The following is a 24880-nucleotide window of genomic DNA, read 5'->3' as shown; positions in this document are numbered from 1 at the left end:
ACAGAGCCCGACGCGGGGCTCGAACTCACGGACCGCGAGATCGTGACCTGAGCCGACGTTGGCCGCTTAACCGACTGAGCCACCCAGGCGCCCCCCATTTTAGAATTTAAAGTGTAATCCTGTAAAATGAAATGCAAGTCACGGATGCTTCTCCAAATAGCACTGCATCTTCCAGGGAAATGAGTGTGCTGCTGTCATCTAATAACACATTTCCACACCGGTTTTTCAGGAATCGTTGGTAATTCTATCCGATGCTAGGTTAGTTTCCAACAATTAGAGTTTATCTGAAGTTAAGGTTTGTTTTTTTTTTTTTTTTCGATACCGATTTACAGCGGAACTACATGGAGCCTGTCGGGCTCCTAATGTGGTTGGGTTTATTTGCAGAACTTTGCTGCCCAGATGGCCGGAGGATTTGATGAGAAGGCTGGTGGTGCCCAGATGGGAGTGATGCAAGGGCCAATGGTAAGACAAGACGCCAGTTTTTTGGGTTTGGTTTTTTTGGCAGCCAAAATGGCAGGCGGTGGCCCTTAGCAGAGTCAGAGAAGCTGACAACCTCACTTTACAGATAATTGCGTAGAGCAGCTCTTCTCCACCGGTTATGTAACCTCCCATGCGGTTAGCGCAACGCATTTGGTTTTTAATGGTGACGGATGCCGGTTTCAATGATGCGCTGGAGTGACCAAGAAGAATGAGGATGGAGAGACACATATAGGCTGGTCTGTTGCAAGGCTGGTTGCTACTGCTCTTGGACTGAGAACTGAAGAACGCAGACAGCAGCCACTGTTCTCCAGCATCCACAAGGCTTCCAGCAGGAAATCTCGGCCCTGCGGCTTGGACTTGGCACATGCTAAATGAAACTCAGACTTTAGTAAACATGGCTGCGGGCCAGGAGAGAGCAAGGCCAGCTTCTCTATCCAAATGGTGCCTATAAATAAATAGATTGTTGTGCGGGGAGCGGGAAATGAGAGGGAGCAGCCACTGGATGCCCCCTCCCCACGGGGTAACTTTGTGTCCTTTGTCTGGGCCCTCGGCTGGGAGGAGGTGGCCCGCGGGAGGCCGCTGGCGAGGCAATTCCGCTGAGCTTCCTCCTTTTCTGTTCCGATGCAGGGCCCCATGGGACCTCGAGGGCCTCCAGGCCCTGCTGGTGCTCCCGTAAGTACTGGGTCTTTCCTGATGGTGGTGGCCGCGCGGATGCTTTCAAGCTCTCGGGTGGCAGTTTGTAGGGCTAACCTGGTGTCCTCCTGTTACTTTTTAGGGACCTCAAGGATTTCAAGGCAACCCTGGAGAACCTGGGGAACCCGGTGTCTCTGTGAGTGCCAGCGCCGGGCCCTGTCCTCCCCCTGGGGAGCCTCCAGTGATGGACCACCCAGCTCCCGTCACTGTCACCTCCCTGGCTCTGCCCAGAGCTTTCCCAGGGGAGGGCCCCGAGGAAATCTAGATGCCACTTCTTAGCTCTGTGGGATCTCTGACAGAGAGCCACGGCGGGCGAGGACCATCAGGAGCTCTGTCACAACAGTCCCCTTTCTGGGCCGCCCCTGGCCTGTGCTGCCTGCTGCCTTCCAGTACAGTCGGCCCTGCACACTCACTCTCTCTCAGCACAGAGTGGGAAGACCCCTGCACCCCATCTTTCTTCCTTATGGGGGGAACTAGATTCCAGAGGCTACAGTCCCGAAGTTTTGTCTACCGATCAGGTATCGTCCCGCTCCGGCCATCTCTTAGACTCCCTCACTTTGTTTGTAGGGTCCCATGGGTCCCCGCGGTCCTCCTGGCCCCCCTGGAAAGCCTGGCGATGATGTGAGTACACCTGACCAGTCAAATGAGTGGATGCCTCCTTTGGGAGGGTCTGGAGGGGGTGTATGTGCTGGGGCAGAAGCGCCCTTGGCTTGGTCCGGGGGAAAGTGTCCTTAGGGGCAGAACTGGTCAGTCGGAGTCTCAGACCCTGTCTACTGTCTACATTCCCACTTGCGAGTGCCCGGGGACTGCTTGGGACCCACTGGGGAGGGAAATAATTAAAACATCATTAGCTCCACGAAGGGAAATTGAGAAACAAGAGAAGGGAAAGGGAAAACACAGAGGGACAGATGTAGAGAAGGAAAAACAAAGGAAGACACTCAACAGCCCAGCATTATCTTACTTGTAAATGAGTTAGGAAAAGCGCAGCCTGAGTCAGGATGTCTGCAAAGGATGCAAACGAAGTGAAGGGAGTTGGCTCTCGAACTATTCTTATGAATCGCATTAGACAGCAAAAAGTCTCTCAGGGTAAGGCAGTGCTGGCCCTATGGGCAGAGCCTAGGAGGGGAGAGAGAAAAGCCCCCCGGGGCAGCTGGGGGCTGGGGGGGACGGAGAAGCTTGCCCAGCTGTCTGAAAGAATGCATGGTGACCCAGGAGGGGCATTCAAAGTGTGGAATCTGAAGGAGGTGGTGGGGGCGGGGCGGGGCGGGCAGGGAGTAAGCAGGTAGGCAAAGGCATAGAAAACTAAGAGGAGAGAGGTGATCTGGATCGTGCCAACTGTGCTACCTTGTCTTCTGGAGAAGCTGAAATACATCTCTCTCCCTTCAGGGTGAAGCCGGAAAGCCTGGAAAATCTGGTGAAAGAGGCCCTCCTGGCCCTCAGGTAAAGCCCTCCCCACCTTTCCCAGCCCCGAACCTCGTTGTGAGTCTCCCTCCTTTGCAGCCAAGGCAGTGGCCTCGCACCCAGCTCATCCAGTTGGGTTAGCGCACTTCTAAAGCAGAATTCCAGCAGCCCCTACGTACATCAGACCTTCGTGCTGATGTTTAGGATCCTGACACAGGCCCACGGGGTGGGGATGGCTAGGCAGCTGTTGTATACACCCGTTTTCCCATAAGATGGGGGAAGCACGGCGAGGGGGGCTCTGGGATCTACTGAAAGAACTGTCCAAGTGCTGGGCTTCTGACCACCCCCCCTCCCGCCCCGGCCTGAGGGAGCTGGCTCTGGAGACTCTCTGCAGTGCGGGTCTGCCTCTCCTGGGCCCTTCCGCACTGTGCCTTCAACGTCTCCTCTTTGGACTGCAGGGTGCTCGCGGCTTCCCGGGAACCCCAGGCCTTCCTGGCGTCAAGGGTCACAGAGTAAGTATCACAGACGCGGGGGTTGGGAGGAAGGAATTGCCCTGGGGAGAGAAAAATCATTTGGGGGGCACGAATCTTCTTCCAGAAGTGTGATCGAACGTTTTCTCCTGTCCCCTAGGGCTACCCAGGTCTAGATGGTGCTAAGGGAGAAGCTGGTGCTCCAGGTGTGAAGGTAAGGACCAAGAAGCACGTGGGGACAATGGAGGAGCCTTTCTTTCCGGTCAAGGAGATGCTATTGAGTCCGTGGAGTTAGGATGTCAGAACGGCTTTGGTTGGGAACACCCAGTCCTACATCCTGATGGAGGAGCAGGAGGCCTGGAGAGCTCGGGGAATTGTCCCTCGCAGAACTGAACTTTGGGGGGGGGGGTCTCGGTGGTAGCTGAGTTGACCAGAGATTTCAGCTTCCTCCTTGGGAGTTTTCTGGGGGCAGTGGGGTCCTGCTCACTGACACTGTGCATCTTTTTTCCAGGGTGAGAGTGGTTCACCGGGTGAGAATGGTTCCCCGGGCCCAATGGTGAGTGTGAATATCACCCCCTGGGGAGGCCCTCGGGACGCTCTTCAGACGTCTCCTAAAGCCTAGTAGATGACTCTGCTATGGACACCACTGCTCCCTGTGTGCAGAGGAGATACTCGGTTTTGTAGATTTGATCTGGTTACGATCAGATCCAAAAGCTAAATTTATCAGCTAGATGATTTGTTCAAGGTGTCACCAGTGTTTCCTTGAAATAGCCCGTGAACACACTTAGGATATACTTCAGTTTTTTAAAATTCTGTTTATTCTCCACGTTTTGAGGGGGGTGTTCGTCTATTGCACAAAGCAAGGCACGCCTGTGACCAGACTCCCGACAGTAACGACAGGAGCGTGTGTGTGGTCTGCTGGGCAGAAGAACTTTGATGTGATATGAAAAGTTCTAGATGGGTCGGGAAGGCAGGATCAGGGGCGTCCACACCTTTGCCTCCCGGGCACACGCACGCTCCCCACTCCGGTGTCTGGGAAGGACTTGTGGAGCGTCGTTAAGCCGACTCATGCGTGTGTTGGCCTGGTGTGTGTGTTCCAGGGTCCCCGAGGCCTGCCTGGTGAGAGAGGACGGACTGGCCCCGCTGGGGCTGCGGTGAGTAATGACAAGGCCAAAGGCCACCTTTTGGCCGGCCCTTTAGAGATTACAAGGCACTTTCGTGGGTGGCTGTTTTGCTTGACCCTCAAAATGACCCCGTGAGGCGCAGAGAGCATTGTCACCCCGTGAGGATTATCTCTGAGTAACCCTGCTGCAAATCCCCAGGCCGAGTCTGCACCGTTGAAGGACAGCGAAGGGAGGGTTGGTTGGTGAGGGCAGGATTCTCTCTTAACCAGGCTGGATGGTGCAGGTAATCCCTTTCGCAGGGCCCCCCCACCCCCCACGCCCCCGGTCAATCCAGTTTGAACTTATGGACAGACTTACGATGCTGTGCTACTCTCTGTTCTTTCTGGCTTTTGAGATGATGCCCTATTAAAGCATAACAGTCTAGCATCAACTAGGCACATGGGGTCTTTATACTTGACATTGCTGCTGCCGCTGGTGATACTGTGATAGATAATCCCAGTGGCCACCCTGCAACAGGCACTTCCTTGGGTTAATACCTTACATGCTTTGTCTCACCGAATCTCCCCTCATATCCTGTGAAGTAGATTCCGTTCTTCTCCCCATTTTAGGGAAGGAGAAACCGAGGCACAGAAAGGTTGCATAGCTTAAGACCCTGCTCGGCAGCCTCCGCCTCTGGTGGCCTCTTGTTGACGTGGGAAGTGAAGGGCACAGGGATTTGCAGGGGATTTGCGGCGGGCGGCGGAGGGCGCAGGTGTTTATTTCTGATCCCTCAGCAATGGAGAGCCCTTGTAGGCGCTTGGTCAGGCGAGTGATGTGATGAAAGCTGTGTTTAAGAAAGATTATGCTTTCGGTTGAGCTCATACCCCAGCCACCCAGGCTCCGAGGCCCCTCCTCACAGGCCATTGCAGGGCTGGCCAAAGTAAATCAGCTTCACTCACTCTGCTGCCTCCTGCATAATGTATCGGTTTGGCAGAAATTTCCCTCCAGAGCAGATCAGTGAGATACAGGCAGCCCCGACCCCCGTTTGTCCCCCGGAGCTGCTGAGGTGCCTTGTCCCAGGGTCACTTTGTGTGAGGGGATTAGAGAGTGCTGGGGCTGCCAAGAAACACTGCTATTTTTGCAGACTATTAGGACCTGGCCTGTGGCTCTTTGGCCGGGCCCGGAGCTGTGGTGGCCGCACCCTGTCAGGGGCAGAGACGAGCCGCATCCCTGTTCTTCCTCCTTCCCGAGCACAGCAGGCCTTGCTCCTTGCTCCTCCCCGCTGGTTCCTGTCCCCGCAGTAGTCAGGCTGGCAGGCTGCGTATAGGCTTTGGCATAGAAAGTTGACAACGTCACGCAGTTCCAAGTGCAGGCCTGGTGTCAAGGCTGGGCCCGGGACGGGGCTGGGCTGGCCTCTGCCTGCTGTGGTCACGTGCCCCCTTGGGCCAGACTGTGCCCTCTCCCAGCTCTGCTGCAGGGAGAGCCACCGACGCCAGCACAGGCCTCGCGGGTCATGCTGGGCCCCAGGCCTCTCCTCTGGCCAACCCCCGGAGGGAAGGTGCTCCATAGCTTCCCGAAGCAGCCGGCCTGGCCCAGAATGGGCCGTGGCCAACGCTGAGGCTTTATGTTCCCTCTGACATTTTTTTTCTGTCAAGTCTCCTCTTGCGTTCTTGTTTAATGCCAGTCTGGAGCATCTCAGTCAGGAGAAATGGATCATAGCCAGGAAGAAGATTTGAGTCTTATTTAAAATATGAGCTCCCCGCCAAAGCATCCTTCTTCAGCACCCTAGAAGAGGCAGAGGCAGGCAGGCGGGGCCCAGCTTGGGAAAGGTCGCCTTCTGGCCTGCTCCAGTCCCCTGCCAAGGACCAGGCGCCGGGCCTAGCCTAATGGTTCCTAGAGTTTGGGTAAAAGTTCCCTGGGCCCTGAGGGGCCTTGAGAGAGAAAGGCGGGGGGGTGGGGGTGGGGGGGGGTGGAGAATGTGCTCACCACAAACCTGGGGGGAAAACCCTCAAAATTAGTCCTAGAGAGCGACCTGGCGGCCCTGTCTTTCTGTGTAAAGGACTCTCAGGGGCAAGAGCTCAGACGTGGTCCTCAGGCTGTGCCCAGGGCTCTGTCCCTATCGCAGAACACGGCTTCTTCCTGGGCCAGCGGCAGCATCTGGGTTTCCTTAGAAATAGGTTGTGTAGAGTGGGTGGGGAGAGGGCGGAGCCCAGAGGCATCCCGGACCTAACCAAGGGGAGGCCTTAACCAAGCCTCAACCAAGGAGGATAACCAAGCTCCTGGAAGTGTTTCCCCCTGGGAGCAGGTGGGAGGAATTGTGTGAGGTTTGCTGCTTGGCTGTTTCATTGTCCTTTGGCCTGATTCACTGAGTCTTTAAATGATAACTTGGCCTTGATGTTGGGGATATTTGGGGTCTAAATGGAAGTTTAAGAAATGATGGAATAGCTAGGAGAGCACCCAAGCTGTGTTTAAGCTCAGAATTTGCCCACTGCTGCCCCCAACACGGAGGGGTTCTGGGGCTGCTCCTCCCTTGGGGGCTGCCCTGCACCCATCCCTGGCCAGCCCCCCACTCAGCCCTGAGGCCCCTGGGGCCCAGCGCCGCCCACATTTTCTGTGGGGGGGCGGGCACTGTGGGCGGGGAGGGCCTGGTCTGTTGGTCAGGCACCTCTCACCATGGCCGCTTCTTCCCCCCCTGCTTATAGGGTGCCCGGGGCAACGACGGTCAACCAGGCCCTGCTGGGCCTCCGGTAAGTGCCTGTCATCTGTGGTAGGTTTAGCCGAGTCCCTTTCAGCAGCCCAGTGGGGTTGGCAGTGCTGGAGCTTCTTGGGCAAAGGGAGAGGAATCCGTATCACCCTAGCCTGTCGATAACAAGCTTTGAAGCAACGGTTCATTTTTCTCAGCCATCCTCTTGGCATTTTTTTGAGGAGGGATAGATAGGGAGGTAAAAGAATCATCTGCTTCTCACCATGTCTGTAGTTAGAAACCGGCTTTGCCTCGTGAAGCCAGGCTCAGGCAGAGGGGGTGGTTTTCGCCCAGGGACTTTGGGCCACGATGGATGTAGTGCAAAATCAGTACAAAGGTGGGAAGGAGTGTGAGGTGTGGGGGTGGCTCGCAACCCCTTTGGGGGTTGCAGCAACACTGCCCGGAAACAGCATTCCCCTCTCCCCCTCCTTCCTTCCTCCAGGGTCCCGTGGGTCCTGCTGGCGGTCCTGGCTTCCCTGGTGCTCCCGGTGCCAAGGTACGTGCCCTGCGGGTGGAGTCGGGAGCCGCCCCCTCCCCACCCCATCACCCTCACCGACTGCCCCCTGGACCGTCCCCACTTCCCTTCTGAGGAGTGTGTCCCACCCCCGCCCACTGCTGCTCTCCGCGGAGGCAAGGACGAGCCAGGCGGTTCAGTCACCAGATGGAAGGGAAAGTAAGATATAAGGATAAGAAGCTGGAGGTGCGGTTACAGCGTCAGACCGGGGAAGGGAGGAAAAGATGGGGAGACACCGGAGATCTGGGAGGGAGCAGAAGACCAGGAACTGGAGGACGGCAAACTCTAGACCCGGAAGAGAGCTGGAGGAAGTGGGCAAGGAGATAGCTCCAAGCTTCCCTCTCGCCCCTACCCCACCGGGGGCCTGGCTCTTCCAGGCAGTGTGAACAGAGTTCTTCCAAGGATTAATAGGGGCCAGTGGGAGGCCAGCCAGTTCAGGGAAAGGCCCCTGTGGCCCAAGAAGGATTCCAGTGCGCACGTTCCCTGGGAATTCTCTCCCGGGGCAGCCGGGAGATGAATAAGGAGCCTCCATGTGGTCACTGGCATCAGGTTGCCTTTCCCCTCCTGGGGGTTTCCATGGCAACCAGACAGTGTCTGAGGCCCTGGGAGCTGGGTGAAGGAGACCCATTGTGAAGAGGGACAGCGGAAGGTGAGGGGGCCTGACCTTCAGAAAATAATAATTACAAGAGTGGAGCAAGAATGTTCTGAGAAGAAACCTGAGGAGGCTCTGCCCCGCCTCCAGGTCAGCAGTCCTCCCCAGAGGACTCGGCCGGCCAGAGAGCCCGGATCGCAGCCAGTTGTAACTTTCAGGAAAAAAATGAAAGTAAAAGCAGAGGCCATTTTGGGGGGTTGCGGGACCTGCCAGAGGCCGAGGAGGACTGGACCGTGGTCAGAGCAGGGGCAAGTGGAGTGGGGCGCTCGTCCCGGCTTGCTTGCGTCCTGGCTTCCTGGCTGGCTTCAGACAGGCCTGGGCCGGAGCCTGGGGGTGGCGGTGTTCACACATTGGCCAGAAGCAAGTGGAGTGGTGCCCTGAGTCCAGATGTCCAAGGGCCTCCCTTTCCCCGGTGAAGGAATAGGTGGAGAGTGGGGGAGGTAAAGGCTGCCCGCCTCAGTGGCCCGTCTACCAGCTTACGCCCCTCAGCGTGGGCAGGACCCCCCAGCACTGGCCTTCCTGAGGCCCGATGCCATAGCACGGAGGTGTGCATTTGCTGTGGGGGGTTAAGGTGTGGAGGGGAGACGGAGAGCGGAGGAGGTGTGGGGGGAAGGCATCGGGTTGGCGAGCTCACTCCGGGGGGGGTGCGTGTGGGACCACGTGGGGAACACGCTCGTGCACGCACACAGTGGGTGCGGTGTGTGCAACTCCGCTTTCTGTCCCTGAGCTGTTGCTGGCCGGGGAGAGGTCTTTGCCCCCCACCCGCCCCGTGGCGTCTCCTCACTCCACCCCTCTCCGTCTCTATCCAGGGTGAAGCTGGCCCCACTGGTGCTCGAGGCCCCGAAGGCGCTCAAGGTCCTCGCGGTGAACCTGGTACTCCTGGGTCCCCTGGACCAGCCGGTGCCTCTGTAAGTACAGCTTCCCTTTGGCCTGAAGTCTGTGGCCTGGGTGCTCTTGACTCTGTTTACCTCTGAGAGACGTGGAGCCCATTTGGAGCCCCACCAATCAAACCTTCATCTAGGCCCAGCACCTGCTCCCTGATCTCTAGGGGCAGGTCTCCTTCCAACCCCATCCTGTCCCAGAAACCCCCAGCAGGACCATGTCTGGGACGGCCAGCTGCTGGCCCAGCCCCTGGGCCTGTGGTCTGGGAGGGCAGGGAGGTAGCTGGGGTTTATTCTTTGCTACTTACTTCATAATGACCCCATCTCTTTCCTCAGGGTAACCCTGGAACTGATGGAATTCCTGGAGCCAAAGGATCTGCTGTGAGTGTTGCCCTTGGATTTGGCTCCTCCAGGTGGGGTCAGTCCCTCCTTGCCCCCTCTCCTGATGCCCCTCTCTTCTACTCATGCTGACAGGGTGCTCCGGGCATCGCTGGTGCTCCCGGCTTCCCTGGGCCCCGTGGTCCACCTGGCCCTCAAGGTGCAACTGGTCCGCTGGGCCCGAAAGGTCAGACGGTAAGACCCAGAGTGAACCCCAAGTCCCATCGATACCATCGGGGTCAAACCCCGCCATCCCTCCTTCCTGCACTCACACCAGTGTCCTTTGTTGGGGGCTGGGGGGGGCATGCCTTTAAGGGTTTCTGGAGATGGGGGCAGGGTCCATGGAGAGAACCCAGCGTGACAACCTGCCTCTGTCTTCTCAAGGGTGAGCCTGGTATTGCTGGCTTCAAAGGCGAACAAGGCCCCAAGGGAGAGCCTGTGAGTATCTGCCCACCAGCTCTTGGGCCCAAGGCCATCCCCCCGCCCACTGCCCTACTCCTCCATAGCCCTGTCCCCTAATCTGGGACCCCTCAGGCTGTGTCTGGGGAGGGGGACATATCGGGGTTGAGAAGCTGATGCAGCTTCAGCTCCCATCTTTGACCCTTACACCCTCTCTCTTCCCACTGGGCCACTTCTGCTCTTCCTGGGCTGACCCTCTACGGCCCCTCTTCCCCAAATCCCCTAGCCCTGAAATAATGGCCAAGGTCACTTCCACCACATGCCACGTCAGTGATTGACCCGGGGTCAGGTGAAGACTCACCCTGTTTCTCTTTTGTGCTGCTTCTCAGGGCCCTGCTGGCCCCCAAGGAGCCCCTGGTCCTGCTGGTGAGGAAGGCAAGAGAGGTGCCCGTGGAGAGCCTGGTGGTGCTGGGCCCGTTGGTCCCCCTGGAGAAAGAGTAAGTGGGCTCTTACTCTAGAGGTAAGGGGACTCCTAGTCCCCACTTTCTGTGGGTGTGACCTGAACGTGGAAGTGGAGTCTTGGTGGTTCTGTGTTCTTGTCCAGTCCTGTGGCCTGAGTATCAGATTCCTCTCTTCTCCACTCAATGCCACGGGGACAGGGAGCCCTTCTTATTTGTACCCCATGCCCCAGGAGGGCATGAAATGGTTTGAGCTACTCCCCAGATCAGGCCCAAGAAGTTACTCTCTCGGAATCTTGCCGGCCATAGCTACAGCCCCACAGAAACTGTGGGTTGGTGGGACTGATCCCCCGAAGCCTGGCTGGGCTCCCTGGAGTCACCGTTGGGTCAGGGGCCATTGTCACTCACCACCTGCCCTCCCACTTCTTCCTAGGGTGCTCCTGGCAACCGTGGCTTCCCAGGTCAAGATGGTCTGGCAGGTCCAAAGGTGAGTGGGGGAAGAAGGGCTTGGGGTCCCTGCATGGCTGGTCAAATGGCCTGCTGATGACTGCTGCCTCCCCTTGTGTAGGGAGCCCCTGGAGAGCGAGGGCCCAGCGGCCTTGCTGGCCCCAAGGGTGCCAACGGCGATCCTGGCCGTCCCGGAGAGCCTGGCCTTCCTGGAGCCCGGGTAAGTAGCCCAGCCGCCTTTGTCCTTGACTTCCGACTGTGATCGGGAGTCCTCGTGCCCTTCCCCACCTGCTCCCTCCAGCCCTGTGCTGAGGATCGGGAGGACCTGGGGCCTGCCCCGACGCCCGCCCACCCTCTGTCTCTCTCCTCAACGAAGGGTCTCACTGGACGCCCCGGTGATGCCGGTCCTCAAGGCAAAGTTGGTCCTTCTGTAAGTCTACCATTTGGAGTTGTTGGGAGAGGTTGAGGGGATATCCTTGAGGAGGCAGGTAGGAAGACAGACAGGAGTCTGGGTGGGGGGCAGCCCGTGAATTTTGAGAACAGGGGAGGGGTGCAGATGGTAGGTACCAGGGCCGGGTGTGGAGCTCTGGAAGTGCCACCCCGTTGTGCATTCGGGCCTTTCCTCGGGGGAAGACGAAGCCTGGTGCACACCGTGAGAGGCAAAACTTCTAATTTAAGCAGCACCTTGTTGCTGACGGGGGCCCACATGTGCGGTGAGGGCTGCTGGTCGAAACCTTGCTCAATCCCTGTGCTGTGCGTCTGGTCGTTGCCTTGCCCTGTGCCTGCCACATAGTAGGCACTTAGTAGGTGGATGGACGGATGTGGGAAGAGCGTCTACATTCTGAGAACGGTGTCCTCTCTTTCAGGGAGCCCCTGGTGAAGATGGTCGTCCTGGACCTCCAGGTCCTCAGGGTGCTCGTGGGCAGCCTGGTGTCATGGGTTTCCCCGGCCCCAAAGGTGCCAATGTAAGTAATAACCCGCCCTTCCATTTCCTTCCACATGGTGCCACCTACCTCCTTGCCCCCTGTGGAAAGGACTGGCTCCTAAAGAGAGTTAACCAAGGGCAGGTCTGAGTGGGATCCTGGGTGCCATGAGCAGCTGGGGCCTCCATGTCCCACAGGAGTGCATGTGATCTGGGGAAACCCGGGGCTCTTTAGAGCTTCGGGACATCTCAGCCGTGACATTGTTCCATGGGCAGTGCTGCCACACCCTCTGAGCGTAAGAGAAGGTGCTGATTCTCAGCTTGAGCTTTTCCTGTCCATCAGGCTGTGGCCCCAAGTCCCAGGCTCCCCCACCTGCTCTACCCCCCGCCCCCCCAAAACCCTCCCTTCATGGTCCTGCACTCTTTCCTCCAGGGCGAACCTGGCAAGGCTGGTGAGAAGGGACTTCCTGGTGCCCCTGGACTGAGAGTAAGTACCCCGTCTCACTACCCATGCATTGGTGCTGGCTGGACACCCTCAAGGGGAGAGGAATCCCGTGGCATGCTCCTGGGGTCCCTAGTTAGCAGCGTGGAGTCCTGTGGCTGAGAAGTCCATGCTTCTCTAGGGCCTTTGGGAGTCCACACAGGATGACTTCTAGTTGCTATTGGTCAGTAGCCGGGAGATGGGGAAGGCTCCCATGCTGAGCAAGACTGGGAAAAGGAGGGGCTCAGGAAAGGAAGCGGGGAGAAATGGAGTTCAGGTTGGGGGATCATGGAAACTCAGGGCCACCGACTGTGCCTGCCCAGTACTGGGGTCCACAGAACTGAAGAGCGTGTGTCAGGACCTCACCCTTTTCCCTTCCCTCTAGGGTCTTCCTGGCAAAGATGGTGAGACCGGTGCTGCGGGGCCCCCCGGACCCGCTGTAAGTACCTGCCTGGCCTCTCTAGGTGGCCCTGTGGGCACGGGGGCGGTGGCGTGGAGGCCGAGGCACCTCAGGCCCGCTCAACATTGAAACTAACAGTTTGGGTGTGGGCTCATGCGGGACACCAGACCCACTCAGCCAAGGCAGTGTGGACCCCACCCCTGTTTCAGGAGTGCAGGTCATTGGTGGGAGAATAGCGAGGCACACACTCCTGCAACCTTGTTGGGCGGTGCAGGGGGGTGTCTGGCCTGTCCTCCTGCTGGCCACCCCGGTGCCCTGTGTCCGAGGCTCTTAGATTCTCCGGAGCGCTCGGGTCACGTTTGTTTCCTTCTGCAGGGACCTGCCGGTGAACGAGGCGAGCAGGGTGCCCCTGGGCCATCTGGGTTCCAGGTAGGTGGCCGGACTGGGCCCCCTTTTCAGTCCTTTCCAAGCCCGGGGTTCTGCGGGCGGTAGTAGGCACTGCGGGTGGAGGGCCCGCCCCTCTCATGGGGGCCAGGGGGGTGAGGCTTCCCTACAGTCCTGGCTCTTGCCTTGTGCTGGGCCTCCCTGGAGGGCGGGAGGAGTAAACTTACTCTCTTGCTAACGCATGTCACTGCCTTCTAGGGACTTCCTGGCCCTCCCGGTCCCCCAGGTGAAGGTGGAAAGCCAGGTGACCAGGTGAGTGTGGGGCTCTTTGAACCTGCAAACTATTTAGATGGGAAGGTCTCTTCTGCTCTGCAGGAGGGCACAAGGAGCCCCACGAGGCCGGGAGTGTCCGGGCCACATCCCAGCTCAGCCTCCAGAGGGAGGGATGCTCCTCCCTGGCTGCAGGACATCAAATCTCCCCCTCTTTCACACGTCTTTGTTTGTTCTCCAGGGTGTTCCTGGTGAAGCTGGAGCCCCCGGCCTCGTGGGTCCCAGGGTAAGCATTGGCTGTTTCCGGTGGTCCCCTCAGACCTGCTCTTTCCCTGTGCATTTCTGCCAGCCTGGCCCTGCAGAGCCGCGCCCGGGTCCCGGGGCCCCACTCTGCTTGCTGCCCCCCTGCCTTTCCCTGGGCCTCTGCCCCATCACTCTCACTTGACTGCCCCATGGTGTCTCTGCCACAGGGTGAACGAGGTTTCCCAGGTGAACGTGGCTCTCCCGGTGCCCAGGGCCTCCAGGGTCCCCGCGGCCTCCCTGGCACTCCTGGCACGGACGGCCCCAAAGTAAGTGAGGCTGTTGGGGTTGTCTGGGTCAGCCTAGGAGGCCCTGCTGGGGGAGGGGAGGGGGGATGGGGACAGGAGAAGGGAAGATGGAAGACAAGACAGAAAGGAGGCCTGGCAGGGGAGGAAGGGGGGCTTGGGCGCTGGGGTCCTGGGCAGGTGCTGCCCACCACAGATGCCTCTACCCCCACCCCACAGGGCGCATCTGGCCCAGCCGGCCCCCCTGGGGCTCAGGGCCCTCCAGGTCTGCAGGGGATGCCCGGTGAGAGGGGAGCAGCTGGCATCGCTGGGCCCAAGGGAGACAGGGTGAGTACCAGGCCGACTGTGCCTCCCCCAAAGCCGTGCTTCCCTGTGCCACACTCACCCCCTCCCCACAGCACCTGGGCGGGGGGGTCCCTAGTTAATCCTCTTGAGGAACTTGGAGACCTCCCCCCACCCACCCTCCCCAGGCACTATTTGTCTTTTAGTGACCCCCTCTCCCAACCCTTCCCTCCATCCCACGCCTCTCACCCTGAACCCATAGCCAATCCTGCTGGGCCAGGAGCTGAGCTGTACCTGCAGCCTCAGCCAGGGTGACACGGAGCCGGAGCCCCCTCCTGAGGTGGCCAATCTTCTCTATCCCACAGGGTGACGTTGGTGAGAAAGGCCCTGAGGGAGCCCCTGGGAAGGACGGTGGACGAGTAAGTGAATGCTGGCTGCAGGCACCCTGGGGGCCCCGTGGGTCTCCAGCCCTGCGCTCTGGGCACAGAAGCGCAGTGTGTGAGCACAGCCCCTGTCCTATCTCAGTTGTGCAGGCTGGGCAGCTTTGGGACTCTCCTGACAAGGCTGGGGCCACGGGTGTGAGGTCCCCAGACTCCCTACTGGGCTCCAAGTCCCTGGTCAACTCTTCCTCCCTCACCTTTGTGTCCTTTCTCCCTAGGGCCTGACTGGTCCCATTGGCCCCCCTGGCCCTGCCGGTGCCAATGGTGAGAAGGTGAGTCACAGCTCTCTTCGCTCATGGCTCCCCTCCCCTATCACACCTGCGCATCTCCTGCCAAAGACTGCCGTCTCTTCTCCTCACTCAACAGCTAGCACCCTCCTGCCCACTAGTAGCTGCAAGGAGTGAGGGGTGGGAGTCTTCTTAAAAGCAGAGTCAGAGGCTGTGCACCCCGTCCAGCGGAGCTGTTGCAGGGAGGGAGGGGGCCGGTAAACCAGCATTCAGCAGAGGCCCCAGGAAGTACCTCTCGGACTGAAGCTACAAGGAGAAAACAGGCCATCTGCTGCAGGGCTCCCTGGATGCACTTTGCTCTTTAAGGTCCCCACTCTGACCCCCACCCCTTACCTGTGGCTCTCGTCTCTCCTCCCCACCCTAGGGAGAAATTGGACCTCCTGGTCCTGCGGGAACTGCTGGTGCTCGTGGCGCCCCGGTGAGTATCTGCCCCTGTGCCCAGGCCCCTGGGAGCAAGAGAAGCCGCCCTGCCTCTCAGCCTGGCCCTTTGGGTCTGGGGGAGGAAGCAGAGATGAGAATGGAGAGAGAAGGCCTCATCTCCATGATGCGGTCGAGGTGGAGGGCCTTCGGGTCACCAGATCCTCTGACCAAGAGAGGTCTTCTGAAGTGGGTCCCTTGTATTTAGGACAGAGCTTCCTGGAAGCTGTCTGCGTGTCCTGTCTCTGGGCTTTCTATGCAAGGGCTGGGCCACAAGGGCCTGGGTTATAGGAGAGGACAGAAGCAGGTAGGCGTAGGGCCTTACCTCTCCTGGGCCCTCTCTCCCACAGGGTGAACGTGGAGAGACCGGCCCCCCCGGGCCCGCTGGATTCGCAGGACCTCCCGTGAGTGTCCCTGTCCACCCTCCTGCCCACCCCTCTGCTCAGGCCAGCTCTACACCTGAGGGCACCTTCTAGCCTGTGGGGGAGGGAGGGAGGGACAGAATGTAAAGAAGAGGGAAATGGCCTCTTCCGTCTTTCCTTGAACCTCCATGCTGATCTCACAGTCCCATCTTAGAGCAGCTCGCTCACTCGCTCATTTACTGACCCACCCACTCACCCAGAGCTCTGGCCCTTTTGGAAGAACGTGGAGTAAGTATCTGACTTGCCTTTAACTCATCTGCTTCCTCCTCCTCGGGACAGGGTGCTGATGGCCAGCCAGGTGCCAAGGGCGAGCAAGGAGAGGCTGGCCAGAAAGGTGATGCTGGTGCCCCGGGTCCTCAGGGCCCCTCTGGAGCTCCTGGACCTCAGGTGGGTAGCAGTGAGCTCCCCCAGGAGCTGTTCCCATGGGATAGGGATGTTGGGGTGCAGGATGAGGGGCCTGGACAGGAGGCCTGGGTGTCACCCCAAGCTGAAGCCCCTCTACCTGGCAGATGTTAGAGCCTGCTGCTGCTGCTGCCCCAGCCCCAGAAGGGAGCAGCTGTGGGGAGGAATCTGTACTTGGGGATAGAGGTTCAAAAGGAGTTAACTGGCTTATGTCGTCTAGGGTGTGGGGGCCAGGAGATGACACAGAGTGCAGGCTAAGGATAGATGACCAGGGACGATGCAGCCAGGCTCCTGGGGAGGGAAGGGGGAGACCTCCAACCAGCTCTGCAGATGCCTGCCAGGCCTCCCCCCCTCCCACCCCGAGGTCTCCTAGAGCACGAGTCTCTCTTGGAGGGGGTGGCAGGCCCACCTGTGATGCCTTCTCCAGGCTGGCATTTTAGTGACAAGAAAGCTACATCTTGGAAAACTAACCCCTTGGGAGTCGGCTCTTGGGGGTCAGACAGGCCCTATACCCAGAAGCCCACAGCTCTCCTCCGGGTGACCGGGCCTCACTGTCTCTCTCCTTCCTTCCCAGGGTCCTACTGGTGTGACTGGTCCTAAAGGAGCCCGAGGTGCTCAAGGTCCCCCGGTGAGTGAGGTCCCCGTTCCCACCAGGTGGGGTGGAGGGTGCCTTGGGGGCGGCAGCTGCTGTCACGAAGAAGGCCTGGCCAGATGCTCCCACGGTGGTGCTCTGGGATTTACTCACCCGCTTCTTTCTTAGCCTTGCTTCTGCCCCCAGCCTGAGCCCATCCCACAGCCATGTGGGAGAACGGGTGCCCCTCTCTGCTGGTGTGCGGTGATCCGGGGAGGTCTGTGGTCCTGGGCAGGCCCCCTACTCAGCTCCCAAAGCACTGGCTGTCCCAGCTGAATGCACCTCCTCACCCCACCCCTACAGGAGCTGGAGGCAGAGAAGCTGCAGCTTCCTGATCCAATAGCCAGACCCCATGGGGCCCTTTCTCCTTCTCTAGCTCTCCTTGTCCTTTTCCACACCAGCCTCTGAGACACCCCTGTCCATCCCCCAATATGATTCCTGACGCTTCTGAGGGCCTGAGGGATTCAAAGTCTTTCTTCTCATCCCATAGGGAGCCACCGGATTCCCTGGAGCTGCTGGCCGTGTCGGACCCCCAGGCTCCAATGTAAGTGATGCTCCTGGATGGTTCTTACCTTACTCTTGGCATGGGGGGCACAGCAGGGGTTGAAGAGCCTGGCACAGTTCCAGCAGGGCTCCAAAGAGTGCAAGCTGGCCTCCATCCCTTTGTGCCTTTTCCCATTCCTGGGAGTAATTGATCATGGGGACCTGTTCTCGTAAACAGCTGCGAGCAAGGGCTGTGGCCATGGGCAACCTTCCCTGCTGGCTTGGGCTTGGACCCTCAGATTCCTGGCTCAGTGGGCAGGACAGGCTGGCACGATTGCCTCAACACATTTCTTGAGCGCATTCTGTGTTCCCGGCCTGTACAAGTTCTACATTTTGCCCACAGGGAATCTGCCATGGAGGGACGAGAGATGGTGAAAAGTCACCAGTTTACCACCAATCAAGTGCAGGGGGAGTGGGTGCAGAGGTTTAGGGGTCCGAGGAGCCACGTTTGAACTGTTCCTTGAGGGATGGTGGGATTGAGATTTCTAAAAGAAAGGAGGCAGGAAGAAGTCCAAGTAGATCAGAAAAAGCAAATGTGGGGCTGGACAAGCCAGGGCTGGCTGCTCAGAGCTCCCGCTTGGGAAGGAAGGTGGAAGAAGCAGACAGGGGTGGGGGTCAAGCTTCCTTTGTGTGGAGGGAGCCACAGAGGGGAACTGCTATCCCTGGGGCCACAGTGGCTTTGGCAGTCTGGATGGGGCAGGGTGAGATGAGTTCTCATTTCTTGCATTTGCTTTTCTAGGGCAACCCTGGACCCCCTGGTCCCCCTGGTCCTTCTGGAAAAGATGGTCCTAAAGGTGCTCGAGGAGACAGCGGCCCCCCTGGCCGTGCTGGCGACCCTGGCCTCCAAGGTCCTGCCGGGCCCCCTGGCGAGAAGGGAGAGCCTGGAGATGATGGTCCCTCTGTAAGTCCTTCCCAGGCCTGGGCCAGGAAGTCTTCTGAGCTCACAGGGCATGGAGGAGGAGGGGACACCATGGAGGGGCCACTGCCAGGGAAGAGTGCTGGGACCTGTGAATGGCGGCCAGGCTGGGTGTGGATGGCTGGGCCACTCCCTGTCAGAGCTCAAATTCTCACTCTCGCCTTCCCTCTCTAGGGTCCCGATGGTCCTCCAGGTCCCCAAGGTCTGGCTGGTCAAAGGGGCATTGTTGGTCTTCCTGGGCAACGTGGTGAGAGAGGATTCCCCGGCCTGCCTGGCCCATCGGTGAGTGAAGGATGCCCCTTCCTCTGGTGAACTGGGCCCAGCCTGGCTCCGGCTGGTGTTCTTCACTCAGTGCTCTTGGTGGCCTGGTCTCTGCAGAAGCAATACCACCCCCTGAGATTTCCCCCTACTCTGCACCCTCAGCACCGTCTCTCTGTCAGCCCTTTCTTTGGAAGGGCTCAGTATGTCCCAGGACGGGATTCTTAGAGTGCACACTCATCCTCTTTGTCGCTGTCCCTCCAGGGTGAGCCTGGCAAGCAGGGAGCTCCCGGAGCATCTGGCGACCGAGGTCCCCCCGGCCCCGTGGGTCCTCCTGGCCTGACTGGTCCTTCTGGCGAACCTGGACGAGAGGTGAGCAATGGGACACACTGTGTGTGTGGCCCTTCCCAGGGAGAGGCGTGCCGGGCCAGCTAGGCCCAGTCCTGGTGCCCTGGAGGAGGGGATGATGGGATGGGCCCAAGTGCCCAGCTGCGACGGAAGGTCGTGATGGGAGAGAGAGAGGGACACAGAGACTAAGAACTGGTACGTGGGCAGGAAGGCAGAAGGAAGCTTGTTGAGCTTCCAAAGCTTTAGCAGGATGGAAGGGAACAAGCCTGGGGCTCCCGACAGGAGAAGGGAGGAACAGAACGGGAGTCTGGCAGGGGAAGCTCTAATGGCATCTTGTTTCCTCTTGTCCAGGGAAGCCCTGGTGCTGATGGCCCCCCTGGCAGAGATGGTGCGGCTGGAGTCAAGGTGAATATCTCGGTGTCTCTATGAGCAGTGGGACAGGAGAATATTCTGTTGGGCCTACCAGGTCAGCCCCAGGTGGTAGGCTGGAGTCAGAGTCTTGTCTCAGTTTGCAAGGGCCTTTTCTCCATGGATTTTCTGGAACATTCTTCTCTAAGCCTGAGACCTCTCTCCTGACAGGGTGATCGTGGTGAGACTGGTCCCGTGGGTGCTCCTGGAGCCCCTGGGCCCCCTGGCTCTCCTGGCCCCGCTGGCCCAACTGGAAAGCAGGGAGACCGAGGAGAAGCTGTGAGTATCCTTAATTCAGTAAAAGCTGGAAGCGGAGAAGGGTGGCCAAGTGAGCTGGGAGCTCGTCCACTACGTGCCTGACTCCCAGGCCCTGGATGCATCCCTGGGTCCAGGGAGTCTTGGGGCCCAGTCCGGGCCATAGGCAGAGGAGGGTTTTGCTGACAGAGTTCCCACTCTCTCCCTCACAGGGCGCACAAGGCCCCATGGGCCCTGCAGGACCAGCAGGAGCCCGGGGAATCCCAGTGAGTATCTGAGTGCCCTCTGTTGGGTTCCTAACTGGGGCAGGCTTGGAGGTCAGTGGGGACTGTGTGGATCCTGGGACTCCTTGGCTCAGGTGAGGCCAGCAAGAGGCCTCTACCCCGGTCAACCTGACCCAACCTGTGTCTGTCTCATTCCCAGGGTCCTCAAGGTCCCCGAGGTGACAAAGGAGAAGCTGGAGAGGCTGGCGAGAGGGGACTGAAGGGACACCGTGGCTTCACTGGTCTGCAGGGTCTGCCCGGCCCTCCTGTGAGTATTGCTGTCTGTGCACGTCTCCCAGGTGCCTCCCACTGCTCAGAGCTCACCTGAGTGTCCCATGCAGCTAACCCAGCTTGGGATCATCCTAAGAAATATCCAGGACCAAAAGAAAAATTTCCAAGACTTCCTTGGGGTTGGAGGGAGGAGCAAATGGAAAGGATGGGGGAGGGGGGACATGTATCGTATACATATTTAAGAAGGCTTCCCATCCTGGAAGATGGGGCCCTGTCTGTGCTGACCTCTGACTTTTGCTTCTTCCTTCTGCACAGGGTCCTTCTGGAGACCAAGGTGCTTCTGGTCCTGCTGGTCCTTCTGGCCCTAGAGTAAGTGAGATGCAGTGAGTCCTTCCTCGGGGGTGGGGCCAGGTGTGGGCGCTCTGATGGGGAGGGAAGCCTGGGGCTCAGGGGGCCTCGCTCGGAGGTGGAAGGACGACGGGCTGAGGGTGACTGTGGCCAGAAACCCCCTGAGATCACAGGCTGGATGAACATGAGAACAGCTCTTGGCTGTCAGCTGGGCCCACTGGGAATAGGATTCGACAAAGAGGAGCTCAGGATGGCAGAAGAGCTGTGAAGCCATCCTGCTGGTCCCTGGCCCAGCGGAGACAAGTCTGGGCCCTCCAAGAAATGTGAAGCTGCAGGGCTTCCCATCAGGACAGCCACCCGACCAGCCCCCCTTGCCCCCCCCCCACCCCTGCCTTTGCTGACGGCTCCTCTCTCCTGGCCTGCAGGGTCCTCCTGGTCCCATCGGTCCCTCTGGCAAAGATGGTGCTAATGGAATCCCTGGCCCCATTGGACCTCCTGGTCCCCGCGGACGTTCGGGCGAAACTGGCCCGGCTGTAAGTGTCCTGACTCCTTCCCCGCTGTCTGGCCTGTCCCCAGCATCTGGGAGGCTCGGGCTCTCTGGTGCCAAGGGCCTCTTTCAGGGCATCCGCCTGCAGCTAGTGAAGATGGCATCCTGTGTCCTGGGTCTTCCCTGGAGGTTCAGAGGGTCCTGCTTGGTGCTGGGAAACAGGAGAGAGGGGCTGATGAAGAAGTAGGGAAATGCTGTGATTTTTCTTGGTCCTGGGCTGCTGCACCCCTCCCCCACCCAGTGTCTGGAAGAAGACACTAGTATATTCTAGCAAGTGGGGATGTACGCAGGAGGGGCACATCCCCACAATTCCTGGCTGATTTCCGTTTCCTGCTACAGGGTCCTCCTGGAAACCCCGGACCCCCTGGCCCTCCAGGTCCCCCTGGCCCTGGCATCGACATGTCTGCCTTTGCTGGCCTAGGCCAGAGAGAGAAGGGCCCCGACCCCCTGCAGTACATGCGGGCTGACCAGGCAGCTGGCAACCTGAGACAGCACGACGCCGAGGTGGATGCCACGCTCAAGTCCCTCAACAACCAGATTGAGAGCATCCGCAGCCCCGAGGGCTCCCGCAAGAACCCCGCTCGCACCTGCCGGGACCTGAAACTCTGCCACCCTGAATGGAAGAGCGGTGAGTGTGCAGGGCATGGCCCCCATCAGAATGAGGGAGGAGACTGCTCGTAGCACAGGCCAGAGCCAGGCCTGGAAGGTTCTGGTGGATGGTTGCTCCTCCATTTCACAGCAGAGATACCTCAGCCCTGGCTCCCGTCCTGCCATGGCTACTTGGCAGACGTGACTTGAGGGTAGAGTTCCATCCACCAGGCAGGCGCTGCTCCTGCCCTGTTGCTTGCACCCCTGTTTAGCATCAGACTTTCCCGTCCAGGTCTCCTTGCTCCCAGATCCCTGCATCTCCCCTCCCTTTGGCCACACGTGGCCCTCACAGCCTGTGCCTCTCCCCCTTGTGTCCTGGGAAGCCTTTCCGTCTCTCCCAGGCAGGCCTGGCCCTCTCGGGAGTATGTGTGTGCCTGTCTGAGCCCCAATGGGGTACTGCCTCCTCCCCCTGCAGGAGACTACTGGATTGACCCCAACCAGGGCTGCACCTTGGACGCCATGAAGGTTTTCTGCAACATGGAGACTGGCGAGACCTGCGTCTACCCCAACCCGGCGAGTGTTCCCAAGAAGAACTGGTGGAGCAGCAAGAGCAAGGACAAGAAGCACATCTGGTTCGGAGAAACCATCAACGGTGGCTTCCACGTGAGTAGCTGTATGCTCTGGGCCCCAGACGGCTCCTCAGAACCCTTCTCTTCTTTCTCCCTTGAAGTTGGTGGCACCTCGCCCACCACTTTTCTTGGAGGCTTCGGAAGAGGGAAAGAGGAGGAAGAGTATTCTTAACCACGATCCCACTGGACACTGCCTCTGGGCCTCACGCCATCGCTCTCTGCCCTGACAGTTCAGCTATGGAGATGACAACCTGGCTCCCAACACTGCCAACGTCCAGATGACCTTCCTACGCCTGCTGTCCACCGAGGGCTCCCAGAATATCACCTACCACTGCAAGAACAGCATCGCCTACCTGGATGAAGCGGCTGGCAACCTCAAGAAGGCCCTGCTCATCCAGGGCTCCAATGATGTGGAGATCCGGGCTGAGGGCAACAGCAGGTTCACATATACTGTCCTGAAGGATGGCTGCACGGTGAGTCGGGCTGGCTGGAGCAGGCAGAGGGTTGGTCCACAGCAGGTGTCATAGGCCTAAGGTGATAGGATCCTCAAGAGGTGAGCGTGAGGGGTTATGTAGAGAAGGCGTGCGGAGTGCCAGGGGAGGGAAAGGTGCCATTGTTGTATCTTCTTCACTCCCTGGGCTCAGGGGAAAGAAGTCCTACCTGGCACGTCCAGTTACTCTCGTAGGAGTATTCACATGGCGTGTGTGTGAGTCTGCCTTGGGGATGGAGTGAAGAGACGCTCACTGTGGGGGAGGGAGCGGGTGGAGGGGGACTTGCTGGTAAGGACAGAAGCTGGGGTGGAGAGGGCTTCAGCAAGCCAAGGAGAGGTCGGGGGAGCCCTGAGCGTGTTTTACACTTTGTGTTCTGTGATGCTCCTTTTTGGGGTCCTGGGCAGCTGGCATTGGACAGTGTCTTCTCTCTTTCTCCCCTAGAAACACACCGGTAAGTGGGGCAAGACTATGATCGAGTACCGGTCACAGAAGACCTCGCGTCTCCCCATCATTGACATTGCACCCATGGACATAGGAGGGCCTGAGCAGGAATTTGGTGTGGACATAGGGCCTGTCTGCTTCTTGTAAAAACCCGAACCCACAAACAACACAATCCATTGCCAACCCAGAGGACCCAAGTATTTTCCAGTCCCAGTCACTCTAGGGCTCTGCACTGAATGGCTGACCTGACCTGATGTCCATTCATCCCACCCGCTCAACAGTGTGGACTTTTCTCCTCTCTCTTTCTGAGAGACCTGAACTGGGCAGACTGCAAAATAAAATCTCGGTGTTCTATTTATTTATTGTCTTCCTGTAAGACCTTTGGGTCGAGGCAGAGGCAGGAAACTAACTGGTGTGAGTCAAACGCCCCCTGAGTGACTGTCCCCAGCCCAGGCAAGAAGAGCCCCCTTCAGGTGCCGGGCGCAGGAACTGTGTGTGTCCTACACAATGGTGCTATTCTGTGTCAAACACCTCTGTATTTTTTAAAACATCAATTGATATTAAAAACAAAAAAATTATTGGAAAGTACATACCGACTTGTGCTTTGTTCATTTTTCCTTTAGTCTTTGATACTGTAGGCATGACCAAATGGCAGTCCTGAAGGCCTTCTTCTATTGACTTTTCAACCAGGAGGGAAGACTCTAGAGTCACACTGCCTGGTTTAGTGACCTCACACAAACACGCATTTGCCTCTTTTTGTAACCTCTGCACTGCGTGGAATCCAAGAGTAAACTGGGACCGGAGGGCAAGACTTGAGAAGGGAGGCAGAAAACAGGAATGGCCTTGTTCTTGAGTAAACACAAAACACAACTCTAGGGCGTGGGGATGGACAGAGGGGATGGGACAGTGTGTGGGCCACACCTTGCTGGATGAGGGAGATCAGAGATGCTCCCAAGGGAGGGTGGGGAAGAGGCACGGGAGCAAGTCCACAGAGGCCCGTGACGAGTACACACCATCAACCAACCCTGGCGATCTATTTATCTGCATCTTTCTTTAAGACTTTTAGGTCAAGGAGAGGTGGGAGTGTTACACACTCACCCCTACCCCTTATTCTGTTTTCCTGTGCCCTCCTCTGGCCCCTCCTCTCTGCTTGCCAGGCCTACACTTAGAGCTTCCATGGACTTCCTCCCAACACCAGGCTTCTGAATGGATGGCCTCCCATTTCTCCCTGCCATCAGGGGTCCCTTGCTTTCCAGTGACTCAGGGTGGCACAGTGAGGAAACTGTCACCTTCTCTACTAGAGGGGGGCACAGTGGCGGTGATGTGTGAGGTGGACAGGAGACACGAAACCAATCAAAATCAATGACAATAGTATCTGGCAACATAAATTTCAAAAGCTACCCACCACTACTGATAAACCAGAGGAACTGTCCCTCTCTCGGTCCCATTCTCCCATCCCTGCCTGTCCCTTCCTCCAGAGGAAGGTAGACAGCTTTTCTATTAAAGAAACAGAAAAAAAAAAAAAAAGATACATAGGGCATTTCTGTTGGACTACCTGTTTGTATTACTAATATCCAACTTACAGTGTAAACTTTGTTGAATAAAGGGTATCTTATCAGGGCTAGTTCATGACAAACTAAAGGAGTAAAATGAAAACATACTTAAAAATACGTAATTAGAATAGCTATCTCATAATTTAAAACAGCCCTTCCATCTACCAAGAGAGCTAAGGTGGGCAAGGGGAGAGCAGCGGGGTATATGGATGCTTTTGAAGGTGGACAAAGGTGGAATGGAGTCGCAGAGTGTGGCTCTACCCCACAGCCACACTCACCAAGCTCACACTGCTTCCTATCCCACCTCACTTCCCACAGTGGTGTCACAGCTCCTAGTTCTTACTGAAGCAGCTCAGTAGATTGTGACCATCAGCTTGGACCTTTGTAAGAGAAGTCCCATTTGCACCAGGGTATCAAGGTGATCCCTCAAAGCCCATCCACTTCCTGGGTACCTAGTAAAACCTAGAAATAAGAGTTCAGACTTCCTCAAGTCACCTGGATCCTAGGTAAATCACAACAATTTCTGAAATTGGTTCCCCTTCCAGCCAAGTGAAGGAAC

The 24880-nt window shown here is 58.2% G+C and overlaps 1 protein-coding gene across 1 annotated transcript in view; it reads left to right on the top strand.

Annotated features, from left to right (window-relative positions):
• Window positions 1-23311, top strand: part of COL2A1 (collagen type II alpha 1 chain) — a 31153-nt gene extending 7842 nt beyond the window's left edge. Inside the window, 47 exon segments of the mRNA XM_042992175.1 lie at window positions 385-462; window positions 1108-1152; window positions 1256-1309; window positions 1741-1794; window positions 2560-2613; window positions 3033-3086; window positions 3205-3258; window positions 3556-3600; window positions 4145-4198; window positions 6850-6894; window positions 7333-7386; window positions 8866-8964; window positions 9274-9318; window positions 9412-9510; window positions 9700-9753; window positions 10104-10211; window positions 10606-10659; window positions 10741-10839; window positions 10996-11049; window positions 11486-11584; window positions 11975-12028; window positions 12408-12461; window positions 12798-12851; window positions 13065-13118; window positions 13318-13362; window positions 13547-13645; window positions 13841-13948; window positions 14269-14322; window positions 14562-14615; window positions 14995-15048; window positions 15398-15451; window positions 15749-15856; window positions 16446-16499; window positions 16993-17046; window positions 17785-17946; window positions 18136-18243; window positions 18484-18591; window positions 18919-18972; window positions 19147-19254; window positions 19443-19496; window positions 19654-19761; window positions 20040-20093; window positions 20498-20605; window positions 20959-21247; window positions 21683-21870; window positions 22067-22309; window positions 22769-23311. Of these exon segments, the coding sequence (XP_042848109.1) occupies window positions 385-462; window positions 1108-1152; window positions 1256-1309; window positions 1741-1794; window positions 2560-2613; window positions 3033-3086; window positions 3205-3258; window positions 3556-3600; window positions 4145-4198; window positions 6850-6894; window positions 7333-7386; window positions 8866-8964; window positions 9274-9318; window positions 9412-9510; window positions 9700-9753; window positions 10104-10211; window positions 10606-10659; window positions 10741-10839; window positions 10996-11049; window positions 11486-11584; window positions 11975-12028; window positions 12408-12461; window positions 12798-12851; window positions 13065-13118; window positions 13318-13362; window positions 13547-13645; window positions 13841-13948; window positions 14269-14322; window positions 14562-14615; window positions 14995-15048; window positions 15398-15451; window positions 15749-15856; window positions 16446-16499; window positions 16993-17046; window positions 17785-17946; window positions 18136-18243; window positions 18484-18591; window positions 18919-18972; window positions 19147-19254; window positions 19443-19496; window positions 19654-19761; window positions 20040-20093; window positions 20498-20605; window positions 20959-21247; window positions 21683-21870; window positions 22067-22309; window positions 22769-22915 (3933 nt within the window). The 3' untranslated portion in view covers window positions 22916-23311.
• The last annotated feature ends 1569 nt before the right edge of the window (window positions 23312-24880 follow it).

This window comes from Panthera tigris, chromosome B4 (assembly GCF_018350195.1).
Source record: "Panthera tigris isolate Pti1 chromosome B4, P.tigris_Pti1_mat1.1, whole genome shotgun sequence".
NCBI classification, from domain to species: Eukaryota; Metazoa; Chordata; class Mammalia; order Carnivora; family Felidae; genus Panthera; species Panthera tigris.
The sequence above is the reverse complement of the archived record's forward strand: the minus strand, read 5'-3'. Positions and strand labels throughout refer to the sequence as shown.